We start from the raw sequence: 13,615 nt of genomic DNA on the forward strand, positions 1-13,615 counted from the left end.
GGTCAGTATTGAAATAACTGTGTGGGGAGAAATTGCACATTTAACACACAGTGTCCAGACTACAGTGGTTCAGTTGAACATCCGTCTGATAAAGGTTTGTCAGGCAGCTGTGTGTCCTTTTAAACGTGTGGCTCAGACGTCAGTTTAGACTTTAGACGTGGGTTGACTGTCGATTATCAAAGTAAAGAAGCAACTGTGCCAGTGAAGAAGTTAACGAGTTACGGGAAAGAAACAGGAGTCTATCCACAGTTGGGAACATTAAAACAAAAAAAGCAGGTCGACGCAGGCACAGTTAAAAACAAGTACGGAGAAACCAGAGGAACAGCTCATAACCTAAATCACACCACTTCCACTGTCACACATGGTGGTGGTTCTGTGACGGCCCCCACAGGAACCAGCACCCTGACACTGATGGATGATTTCACTGCAAGATGGGAGCAACAGGATGAATGCAGAGCGATATAGTGTGCTCAGAATCAGACATAAAAATCAGACATCATTTTAGCATTCAGCAGAACAACAACCCTAAACATAAGAGCTTTCAGTCCATAACTGTCTGAATCTGATGATCAGTGAAAGAAACACACATCACCAATGTGTTGACATGGAGGTTGAAAATTAGAGAGACCAGAAACTCAAAACTAATAAATCCAAAATATGTAAGCTGACAGATCCCACCAGAAGACAGGAAAAAGAAAAATAAGTTTTTTTATTTATGTAGTGTAGGCAATTGATAAAAACACATGGAAGAAACACTGTTTACTGCCGCACATAAAAATGATTTTCATAATTGATTAATGTGCCGTTTATTTTCTTGGTGAATTATTTAGTCCAAAACCCACAACATTTGGTTTATAACATTAAACAGAAAGAAATAAATCGACAATTAGTCTCACTGAAGAAGCTGAAACCAAAACACCGGTTTCTGTTTGACATAGATGATTCACTGATTTACTCTTAACTATCTGAACGGTCGCTCATCATTTTCTGTCAGTTGACTAATGCATTCATTGTTTAAGCTCCAGCACTGTTCAGTCAGTGAAAACAGGTTGCAGCGTTTGATCCACAGCTTCTGCAGAAGTCTGTCCTGCCTAATCCGTCACAGTCACATTATTTAAGGAACATTTGGCTGTTGCACGGTGATGCAGTTGTGAGCAACGTTCAACAAACCCGTAGCTGAACATGATCTCAGGTGACAACAAAAATCTGTTCATCAAAAAACGTCCGCTCCTGCATGTGTTGAGTAACAACAACTCAGAGCTGCTTTAGAAATGGAACCGGCAGCAGACCGGCATTCGCTGCCAAACCCTGTTGAAATTTATCTCCTCTATCAGCCTCGCTGGCAGGAGACCAGCCGTCACTTACAGCCTCATTTCTGCTCTGAAAACTGAGACGGCAGGTGAAACCGCTCAGGAGGACTCAGATAAAATATATGAGACCCCCTCCTACTCAGGCCAAGACAATGTGAAGTGGATTTACGACAAGACAGATGTAGACTGAACAGCTCAATAACACCAGAAGGAAAAAAACAAAAAAACTTCAAGCTTCAGTTTCAAAATCAAAGCAGGTTAAAGAGTTAAGTTTAAAACATGGTGCAGCTTCCTGGCAAGACAACAAGTCGCATCAACATTGACAACAACAAAAAAAAAAAAACAGTGACTGTGGGTAATAAACCAAGACAGTAAGAACAACAACAGTAAACAGCCTCCAGTGAAGCTTCCTGGTCACTGCAGTGTGAACACAGGGATTTTCAGATCTGTTGTTTATCAGCAGGAAACACCAGAAAGGAAACCTACTGTTGTTATCGTCAGCCTGTGACTGCAACAACTATCAAAGTGATGGTCCTGTGTTAATTGCTGGTAATTTTTTCCCTCCTCACAGTGTTTCCCATAACACCTCACTCATCTTTGGTGCTGGGGCTTAAACGAGGTGACGTTGAGGTGTAGCAGTTATTATTTAGTCTATTTTCAATGTGAAAATTTCATTTTCTCACTCCACTCTCTGACCCGTTAGCCTCTAAAGCCCATGTCAGCAGAAAATAAACCCATTAGTCACTGCTGCGTTTTGCATTTGTACCTGTGAGAGCAGCTTTCCTTCAGATTTCTTACCCTCAGCAAGGTGCAGGTAGAGTCGACGGGAGCTTTGGCAAGCAGCTGGCAGGTCAGGTTGAAGTAGGTTTTGGGCTGCACAGCAGACAGAGGTGTTGTGGGAACCAGAGGGAGGAGACCCTGGTTCGCTGCCCACAATCGAAGTTCCTCCACGGCCCGTTGGTCGTCCTGGTCGAAGTGGTAGGTGCGGCTGGAAGTCCGCGGCTCCATGGCTCCGCCTACTGCCCCGTCAAATGCCATCACAGAGAAACCAAAGGTGTTGACCAGCATGATGGTATCTTTGAAGAACTGTGCCTGTGTAGGGAGACAGGACGTCATTTATTCCTTCCATATCCTCTGTTCAAAAACAACACAGTTTTAATTCAACACCATGAGAAGGGATTAGTGAAAGAGACAGTAATCCAGGCTGGACCTTGAATCTGTGCATGCGGACGATGTCTCCAATTTGAAAGATCTTGGGATGACTGTCCACTTTGTCACAGAAGATGGTGCAGCTGATCTTCTGGTTGGACTGATCCGTGATCTTCAGGCTGGAGCAGAAATCTGTGGAAAGAAAACATCTAGTGTTCAGGACGTAAAACTAATCCAAGCACTAACAAAAAGGATAAAGAACAGCTCTGTCACTAAGCACGCATACACATACTGCTAAAAAAAAAACCACTGTCAGGACGCTGTCACACTTTAAAGTCTTGCTTCTTTCTAACCCTGATGTGCAAAATAAAATTTAAAGCACGCTTAAAAACAACACAGCATTTTTGTTTAGATCACTGGAATTTGTGGACCTGAAATGCATTTTATGAATTATCTGCACGGCTAACTTATCAGCCAAAATGGTCTCATCCTACAGTAGATATAGCAGTGTAAACATAAACGTTGTTCAGTAAGCAACAATAAATAGCAGCAGAGAAAATATATGTTTGAGTGTCTGCATTGCAAAGAGCATTTACATGTAAGTAATCTAATTTAAATGATGCTTATTGATGTCATTGAAGTAAATAAACTCGACGTCTGTGTTGTTCCCACATAAATACCAATACAATCATTTTTAATTAGCCAAAGTGATACTGCCTTTGGAAAATTATGAGTTTTCAAATCCATCATTTGTGCACACGTGTGTGTGTGTGTGACAGTGTGAGTGTGAATCTTGGCGTGTGTGTTTCTCCAGTGTCTGATCAGATGGATTTTTCTAATATTCCTTGTTTACTTCTAAAAGACGCCTGAAGGATCCACAAAGATGATGACAAAGTCTGGACAGTTTCCAGCTGAGACGCTGCTTTCTCTTTATTATCCCTCAGAAACACTTCATCATCCTGCGGCTGCAGGTCAGGTGTTTGCTGCCTTATCATTTCCATCGCTCTTTTTTTCTGACACTGTCGTTCGAGCGCTAGCCTCTAACCGCTGCTCCTCAGATCTAACCCGCTCCCTGTCTCCTTCACGATATTACCATCTGTGGTGTGTTAACAGGGAGACGGAGTAAATGACTAAACAGGAGGTTCGGTGGTTTAGATTAGCACAGCTTCCAGTGTGTGTGGATGATGAGTACTTTAAACCTCTTAAAGCCCAACGAACAGCCTGTGCAGGCGCAGACAACATTATTATACCATCAACTGCCATCCAGCTCCTCTTTACACCTTTCTGAGTGCGTTATAAGAGTAATCGGAGACATTTCCATCTAAACAAAAACTCTGCTGCAGTGTGCATCTGCTCTCGCTCAGCATGGAACCAGCTTTTATCGCTTCATGAAAAGATTCCCCTCTTCTTTTGTTTGTCAGTTCGTTCCTGTCTCAGTGGAGGTGAAGGGGTTTATGTTTCCAGGCTCGGTTTACCAATAAGTACCCATCCTTCTTACGTTTTTTTAAAAAGTCTCCAAAAAAAAAAAAAAAAAAAAAAGATGTCAAACAGCTGCTGAGCATCTGTGGTGCTGAAAAGGCCCAAACTTTTCTTTCTGCTTCACTCCAGTAGCTGCTCTTACTCGTTCTCCTCAAAAGTAAATAGTGGGCAAATACTAAATAATACAAATACTAAATACATTTGAACAAACTACAAAAAAAGTGTAATTACTCTAATCAAATTTAGATTTTATTTTAATAACACTATAATAAACTTTTGTCACAATGATTTGATGTTAATTAAATTCAGTAATAATCTCAAGTCATTTTCTAATTTAATTTTAAGTGAAAATTTGATAAAGCTTATGACTATAGTGTATACTTACTATAATACTACAACTAATTATAATAATTACAATAATTTCCCATTAAACATGAATTTGATCTAAACAGCCGCTCTGGAAAATCTGTAACAACTGTCCATGTGATTAAACAGGGGAGTCAACTTAGTTTGTCTTAATTTACTTAACTTGTCTGCTCAAGTTGAGTTGGTTTTAAATTTTCTGAAACCTACTGTACGTTTTAGTAATTTTGTGCAGAAAAAATTGAAGCAGCTTGATCAATGACAATCAGCAGAAGTTAGCATGCTAACACGCTAAGACAGGCACATTACACCTCTCAAATATCCACATTTAAGCAGTGTCATTGTCAGCATGACAGGAAGAATAGTGTCACAGAGCTGCTACCAAGGCTGTAGACTCTTCCTCCACTTTAAAGACACATCACGTCACATTGTTTTGTCCATCACTTGGACCGGGATTCAGACCGACCTGTTCCCCGGCTCCTGAACGGCTGTTTGAAGAAGACCACCACCCCGTACACGTTGACCACAGATCCAACCTTCAGGTCGTTCAGTCGGACATAAGTATATTTTGTAGTTTTGGTGCTTCTGGAAACCTGAGGAGAAACAAACAAGAGGCCCAAATAGCCTGGATTAGGACACGTTATCACACTAATGTTAGCGTGCAATACATTTATTCTGCAGACCCTCAAATGTGTGATAAGACATTGTGGACTCCAGTGACACACGTCTCACAGATATTTTCAGACCCTGGACCAGCTTCTATACAGCTGTAAAAACCTGTGAGCTGAAGAAATTTGACACGTTTGATGATACCGAGGACCAGGCGAAGTATAAGGAGGCGTTTTATTGGCTACTCCACTAAGGAATTTATAGTAACTAATGCATTTTCTGCTATATTCACTCACGCGTGACTGCAAAGTCATTCCCCCTGCAGAATACAACCTCATTTATCAGTATTTACAAGCACATTATAACAGTTCAGGATTTGGTTACAAGACTAGCCCTGTATGATGAACTGTAGCAGTCAAAGGACCAGTGTTCTTCACAATCCTGGAAAAACTAGTCATGAAATCTGCAGCATAAAGGTTAGAGATGGCCACCAGTGTCGTTGGTGGTAGCTGACGTCAGACACGCAATCGTAGCTTTATACATGTGTGTAACCTGTGCTAACATGCTAATGGACCAGCAGCCTCCAGCTCTCATCACCTCTGCAGATACACACTGGGACGAAGGCAAACTGAGGACAGAGCACGTTGTAAACAATGAATCACTAATAATGCTTTCTGCAAGTGACAGATTTTTCAGTCTTGGCATTTAACTAAAGTGTAATTTCTTTTAAATGTTAAAAGCTTAAGAAACAACTGGTTAAAGCCACTGAGTGTGCAAATGTTTCTGAACTTCCTCCCCCTCATCTAATGTTTCCTCAGTCGGCTGTGATTTGCACACAGTAATCAAGATCTGACAAAATAAGCACATGCTAATCAAAGAGAAAACCTGAGAGAAGAGGCCTATTGAACATTTCTTCTGCAGAACACATCAAACTCCAAGCTACAACCAGTCAAACCTTTATATATTGATCAGAGACTTTGGAAAATCATTAGTCTCATTTATTAAGAATAATAAATGTCTGTATCTGTTTATTTATGTTTTGGAAATGTTTAGCTCCTCTTTTATTGTTGTACCTCTAACAGTGGGACCAGATGATTTCTGCAGCGTCTTCTGCCTGTTCATTCTCCTGCTTTAGATATTTTAGCAGCTTTACATTCACTGGGGAGCAGAAATGTGATATTTATTTTTTAAAAGCCGTCTGCCCCTTTTCATCAGTCAGAATATGGGGCTGTTGAAAAAGTGGACTGTTTGGATCCAACTCAGAAAGTGGAAGCTAGTTAGCGCAGCTTGCTAATAAACAGGTAAAGCTCAGGAAATACCAGCAAAGACTGAAATTAGTTCATTAATCAGCTTGAAGTTCAATCCGTTCTGCCTCTACTTGCACTGTACAAGGGGCAGGTTCAAAGTGATGGATTATTCATGAAAGCAAGCAGTTACTAAAAGCTGTCACTTCAGACACTGCCTGCTCTTCCCCGTGTCGTCACCAGTATCACAGCTGAGGTGACTCTGGGACAGCCGGCCGCTGACATGAAGCATCCTGACAGATACAAGACCTGCACAACACACCAGCAGCCTCCTCAGCTAACCAGGCCTTGGACTCTGACCTCAGTGGAGAGCACGGTGCTCCTCTTCATGGCTGGCAGGGATGTGGGGTCGGGAGGAGGCGGCGGTGGGCGGGACACCTGAAGGACAAAGACAGACATAAGACGGTACGGTTCTGTGGAGACACACTGCAGACAGCACTGCTGCTGAAGGGAAAGAGAAAACCAAATGACACTCCACATGCTCAGACTGAATTACAGGATTTCAGAATTTGACCCCCATAGAGTCCTGGTCTCAACACCAGGCCCACCTGCTAAAAGTCAGTCAATGCATTAGCTGATTAGACCCAGAGTTGACGCACATTTTTGTCAGCCGACTCAGTGTCATTGTAAAATGAACAATGCAGGAGCAATAGCTGTTCATGATGAAGGGCAGGGCGACTTCTGAGCTTCACCAGGACACACGCTTTTCATCTGATGTTTTCACATCACAGGTAATGAAGAAAGACATTAAAGGTCAGCGTTACAGGTTAAATAGATTAGATGCGTCTCCACACACAGACTGGACATAAAGTTTCCAAAATTACACAAGTGAAATGTGGATATGAGTGAATAATATTAAATGAGAGTGTCAGCTGAAAATGTGTATTATTAATGTGAAATCCATCAGCAGGGAAACACAGACACATCTCCAGGTGGTGGCGTTTTTACTTCTGTCTGACAGTGACGCAGTGTGACACAGCCGAAGATGAGTCATGCCCAATTTAGAGCTCGCACAGAAGATTTCATGCCTGAAAACACTATCACAGCCTGCAGAATGACTCCACACACAGACACAGATAATGAAGCTGCGATGCATCAGTTCAGACAGAGAAGATGAGCAGTAAGTGTCCCAGACCCTCAGAGAATCAGCAAAACTACCTGATAAACCCCAAGTCAGTGTTACAGCCTGCACATCTATTATCAAGATTACATTGCCAACCTGATGGGAATCATACTGTAGTAAAGCACTTACTCCTCACAATTGCACATCGATAGTACTATACATAAGTTAATGTGCAGTACTTTGGGGCAGGTTGGGTCACTTCCCAGCTATGGCACTGACTTTGAGACCCCAAACAAACTGCACCAGAATCCATTTGAAAGCAGACCCTCCCCCTTTCAATTAGCCCTGGTCACACCAACTCGAATGAACCCCGCTAAACAGGCAGAGTTAGTTTTAACAAGGAGTAATGAAAGTCCTTACATAAACGCAGGCGTCTCCTGACAGCAGCAGGTTACAGCGGTGCAGCTTGTCCTTACGAAATGTGGGAGATTTGCCCACAGTGAAGCCAGAGGCCACCACCACATCCTGCACAGAGATAAACAACAACAAGCAGAGAAATCAGGGATTAAAACTGAGAGCAGGGAGAGAAACATCCATCCTTTTACCCAGAGGGAGGACAGACTGAAGCGGCACATGTTGCATCCATGAAGACTTTAAGTGAGACATCACAACAAGCTGTCATGATGATAAGCTGGTGTGAAAAGTAGAGATTGTCTTTTGTTCGGTGTGTCAGCTGCCCCCGAGACGACTTTAAAGCCTTCGCTCAGAGCCGACAAAGGGGCAGCAGATAGTCTGAATAATCACGTTACAGAGACATACGGCCCGACAAGACCTCTGTGATCTACAGCTGAGCGTGGCGGCTCAGGCTGTGATGACTCCCTGCCTTCATTGAGCTTTACAGGGCTTTGGGTTCCATCAAGACGTTGCTGTGGGGAAACCAAAAACACTGTGAGATGCTACTGACGAGGATTATCCCTGATTTGTTTCCCGTCCCAGACGCAGCTGCTGTTCTGTAAACAGCATCACAGGTACTGCTGTGTACAGATGTGACAGTATCACAGTGGACTGGGAGCAGACTGAAAGTAAACTGTCAGACCAAGCCGGAGCGACGGCAATTCAGAGACACTTTGTCAAGTTAAACAGAGCTGCAGGACACAAACTGTCAACAAAGGAGCCCTGACACATGAAAGATCCAGTTAACTGAGCTTAGGATCTTTAAAACCATAATAGCTGTTTTTGTTTTAAGGAAATTATAAAAAGTACATACGTATTGACAAATAACATCACCTGCTTATTTACGTGGTAGTTACAGCAAAGACATGATTTATGTGTTCACTTCCTGAGTCTAAGTCCAGTGTTGTCTCTGCCTGTGTCTGGTCTCCACCGCCTCCTGAGGGAAACCTCTTTAGCTGCTAAATGTTCCACTATGGTCGCCAGCTCGTCTCCAACTGTCTCCGCTGTTTGCTGCTGAGCCAGCAGGGGTTAGTGCAGTTTAGAGTGTTTTCACTGACAAAAGAACTAACATGCGTCCACAAACAATGACATGAGAGCAGGAAGACTGACTGCAACTATTAAAAACACAGCCAAAGCTCTATAAAGCTGATTGGAGCCATAGGATCAATGGATAATTCTCTGTGCGCTCGTAACTACGCACCATTTTCACATTGTCATCTGATACGACGTTACTGTCAAATAAAATATGAGTCACAGCTGCTGTAAATGAAATTTTTAAGATCACAGATCATCTGCAGCTATGAAAAACATGGGGAGCTGAACTTCTTAGCCACTTTCAATACCTGCTTACACACAGACCAGAGTATTTTCATACTCAAGAGCAATTTTGTCTGTAGTCTGTAGCTCTCATGTTTGTTGTTGGCAGACAAATGTCAGATAAGTAGACTCCGCTGTTGAATAATTTACTAAAAATGATCCCAAGCTAGTGTTTACCCATTTTTTTGTATGATAACTGCTCCCTTTAACTCACTGCCAGAAAGCTCTGCAGGGAGATCAGGGAAAACTTCCATTTTTTCTGCATTCTGTTTCATGCTGTGTTTAGGTTTAAAGGGAGTTTGGCTTGGGGTATTTATTTTTTTTGGTTAGTTATTTAGTATTGCACTGATAGGTTTGCTGTTTTGGCGAGGGCCGCCCCTGCAGTTAAACCTGAGCTTTATATCTGACAATAAACTGACTTCTCATATTATTTATTTAATTTTTTTGCTGCTCTCCTGTGTCCCAGTGGATGAACGCGTAATAGTGAGGCTGACAGAGGCAAAAATACAACTACTCCACTGGATTACATGCATGTGTTGTTTCTTGTGAATCCCTTGTGTGCAGACAGTTTGAGTCCAGGAAAGAAACAGCAGACTCTATCACTACTTCATGTACGTATAATGGCTATTGCAGGAAAATACTTGTATAAAAAGCAGTGAAAATAGGATGTGATTTCATTGAAAGCACTGTGTAACTTACAAAAGATAATGAAAAATTCTGGGTCTCACTGTTGCAGTTTCCTCCATTGTTAGCCATTTCTACATGTCTGCAAAAAGTGGTTTCAATAATCTGCATTTGCTTTTCAGGAGCACAGGATATTCAATTCCATCACAGTCATAACCCTGCTCAGTGCACGTCTGCATACACACCATATGTACATTTATTTATCCTATCCTATTGATGAATTTCACACTCAACAAACTCATTACCTTATTCAAATCACACATTTTATCGTCTATAATAATTTCCACAGACATCCCTTCCAAATAATAAGTTTAGTTTTTAATAAAAATAACATAATGCAATCTCCTCAGCGTCATATGAATAAAAAGGCTTTAAACCTGCTCTTATTCAACACTCATACTCAAATTACACAGCTCCTGTGTGAAAAATTGACTTTTTCTATTCACATTTATTTATTAACTAATTAAAAAAAAAATCTTAAACACGATAAAAAAAAAAAACAAAAAACAAAATCATATTTTCCAAGCAGAGTGATGAGTTTGGTGCAAAATACCCACAGCCAAGGTGCAGGTGCAATACACATTGTACACAGTGCAAGTTCAACAATAACAGTAAAAGGGCAGATGATTAAACAAAGAAAAACAAAATAGAAAAAAAAAAAAAAAAAAAAAACATTCACCGTTATATTTAAGGTGGAGTGTTTCTGAAGGAAACCAATCTGAGTCAAATTAGAGGACATCACCACAAAAAGATGTTTGTTTGGTGCTTTTTTTTTTCTGTCCAAACTGAGAACTTGCCAATCCTAGGAAATGCAGTTGTCACAATAATTGTTATATACACTGATTGTGATAATGATTTGATCCCATCATTTCTCTCTTGTCGGAATAAATCTATTCTTTCTGCTCATGTGTGACCCACGTGGGGGGGAACATAAACACAGACGCACCAAAACCAAACTGGTCTTGCTCAAACTAGAGTTTGAAAAAGTGGAGCCACTTCGCACATGTCAGAAATTCTGAAGCTGTAAACACACACGTGATCAAATCAGCTCCATGTGAACAGTTAAGGTGGAACCTCTGATCAGAATGACTTCAGTCAGACTGATGAAATATTGTTCATGTAACTGCAACTTATGATTTTCAGTCTTGGAAAATGTACAAAAACATGTTCTGTCCTTAAATTTCTCTTCAGTTTATCTAAAGAAGTGAAAAGATGAAGAAACATGCCACAGTTTCTAAAAACAAACAAACAGCAGGACACAGAAGATACACCGTGAAACCTGAATTAGAACATTTATTTCTGGGGTGTTGGTTTAGTGTCAGTTCAGCCTCAACACTGCACTGTGGGTGGAATTACCTGTCCTTGGATGTGTTGCCTGGTACATTCAGCATAATGAACATTTCCCCTGCACCAATTCTATCAGTACAGCCACACTGTCATGTCTTATTTATCACGCTGCACAAAACATTTTTGCTATTTTAACAGTTCTGTTTGCAACAGCCACTGATGAAATCCAGCGCTCAAATTAAAGCCTCCCGGGAACTGGAGGGATTACACTAACACATTTCATTCACAAATTACTTTCAGTCGCATCCATTTTGGTGGTTTTGTACTGAAGTTAAATTGTTGTCATTCCACATTCATACTTGCTTCAAATGTTTTAAGAATACAATGTAAGGTAGGGATGACGCACTGAGCGGCAGGAAGGCTTGTTCTGTTTCTGTGACCATAGTTTAACAGCAGAAAAACACCTGACATCACTATTATTGTAGAATTACTGCTAATATAAATGTATAATGTACATTACACTGAGTTTATCAAGACAACGGGTTAACATGTAGCTTTAGTTTGTAATACGAGAACAGAAATAGAATCAGGTCAGAAAAAAGGAAAGCTGCTTCCTAAAATCGAATCGACTCTGGTCTCTCTGCAAAGCATTATGGGACATGCAAATAAAGCTGGGAGTAATCTCAGAAAGTGATGATTGTGTGAACAAGCACAGCAGCAGCTTTTACTACCACGTAGGTGACGCAGATGAGAAAGAAAAGAACAAGGAAAATAACTCAAACTGTAAATTAATCCCACACACATGCACACAAATATCATCATTCGTTTTCAGTTTGTCAACAGCATCCGTGCATACGCACTAAATATATATTGATATGATTCTTGTATCAGGTCTGAATGTCTCCCAAAGATGCAGTTTACAAACAAATTACCATCTGCACTAGTTCTTTCACTACAGTATCAGTGCTGCTTTTAATGCAGTGGATATTCATATTATAGTGTAAAAATGTAACTATCACATTTTTTTATGTAAATATCACATAAACACATAATAAAAAAAACAGTATTGGCTGTGAGATCATATATGTGTTGGCCTAAAAGTCTAAACTCTGCCCTGATGGTACTTTAAAATTATATTTTGACTGAGGGAACCTACCCCTTGATTGACAGCTGAGCTGAAGTCAGTGGCCAGTGGACCCAACAGAACGATGTTGATGGATGTGTCCTCAGACGAGGCGTTCGGTGGGGAGTCGTGTTCTGGAAAACAAAAGCAAATCTTGTTTTTTAAACTTGAATGGGTCAACATGAAGATTCAACATTCAAATCAGTGATGATGAATTTGTTGTTCATGTTATTTTTGGCAAAAATGCAAACTCTCTAGTTTTTTTTTCCTCAGCCATTAGAAACTACAGATTTTGTTTATCTTGTTAATTAATCAAATAAGTTTGGGTCTTTGTTGGGCTATTTCATCACCCCGGGCATTGGGGAACTGTGATGGGTATTTTTCATGTTCCTCTAATATTTTACAGACTGTCTTATTTAGGTTCAAGTTTCCGACACAGTCCTGAAGCAGCTCCAGTTGTATCTCCACGACAGAACTGTTGCTTCTCTCTTGGCAACTACTGTCGTGTACAAACATGATGACTGGAGTTCCTCAAAACCTAATCCTGGGACATCTATTATTTAAATTTTATAAGCTTCCATTATACCAGATTTTATAAAATAATAAAATCACCAATCGTAGGTGTGCAGGCATTATCCAAAAGAACTGTTGATAATTAATGTCCATCAGAAAAGAAAACTTGTACTGTAAAATATGTGACTTGTCACATTTTTGTCAAGTCCATACACTTTCTGTGTGGTAATGGTGGAAATAAAAAGTGACAGAAAGCCCTCATATTATCAATTGTTGTTACAATTTAAAAAAAATAAATATGTACACATCAAAGTTGCAATGACTGACAGCAAAAACACTGTTTGGATCCGCTAATGATGGAAAATTGTGTGTTGTGTTCTGACAGAGACAAAACACACGACTTGAGGTTTTCTTAAATGCCTGGACAAAAGTAGAAACAGCAGCATCAGTCAAGTTAATGTGATCATTGCTTAAATCTGTCTGCACAGAATCTTTAACAACTACAGACGGAACAACAAAAAGAAACACTGGTAAATAAGTCACAAACTAAACACAAAATCCCAGAATGCACCAGCGGATCAAATACTGTGCTAAAACTGAAACAGTCTAAAACACAACAACACAAGAAAGGAGGACCTGCTCATCCTGCAGCCAAGGACACAGGCCGGGTGTCAGAAATTTAAAATGAATAAAAGGAAGGATGTCACCGCCACAATAAGAGCTTGTGCTCTCTGTGGCTCTCTAATCAGGCTGCTGAGAGATAGAAAAGCTGCAGATTGGACAACGTTATGACACACTGGCTTCCGTCTGCTTCTGCAGTCCTTCCCAGCTTTTTAGCCTCTTTAGCCTGCTAGGTTTGTTTTTAATTTCACACTTATAACCTGGTTCAGTCTGAGCGGTTTCAGCAGAAGCATGGAGCTTTTAATCAGCAAACACGCTTTGATAAAGCCACTGAGCACAG

The 13,615-nt window shown here is 40.7% G+C and overlaps 1 protein-coding gene across 2 annotated transcripts in view; it reads right to left on the minus strand.

Annotated features, from left to right (window-relative positions):
• pot1 (protection of telomeres 1 homolog) overlaps positions 1-13,615 on the minus strand; it is a 48,468-nt gene that overhangs the window by 23,370 nt on the left and 11,483 nt on the right. For both annotated transcript variants that reach the window (XR_003295992.1, XM_026312428.1), the window contains exons 4-9: positions 12,175-12,275; positions 7,698-7,802; positions 6,515-6,592; positions 4,768-4,894; positions 2,521-2,651; positions 2,109-2,402 (exon numbers count right to left, since the gene is read on the minus strand). Coding sequence is in view for 1 of the 2 variants with exons in the window: in XM_026312428.1 (XP_026168213.1) it covers positions 2,109-2,402; positions 2,521-2,651; positions 4,768-4,894; positions 6,515-6,592; positions 7,698-7,802; positions 12,175-12,275 (836 nt within the window). In the remaining variant the exon portion in view is untranslated. The remainder of the gene's footprint in view (positions 1-2,108; positions 2,403-2,520; positions 2,652-4,767; positions 4,895-6,514; positions 6,593-7,697; positions 7,803-12,174; positions 12,276-13,615) is intronic.

The sequence above is a fragment of the Mastacembelus armatus genome, chromosome 6, assembly GCF_900324485.2.
Source record: "Mastacembelus armatus chromosome 6, fMasArm1.2, whole genome shotgun sequence".
NCBI lineage: Eukaryota > Metazoa > Chordata > Actinopteri > Synbranchiformes > Mastacembelidae > Mastacembelus > Mastacembelus armatus.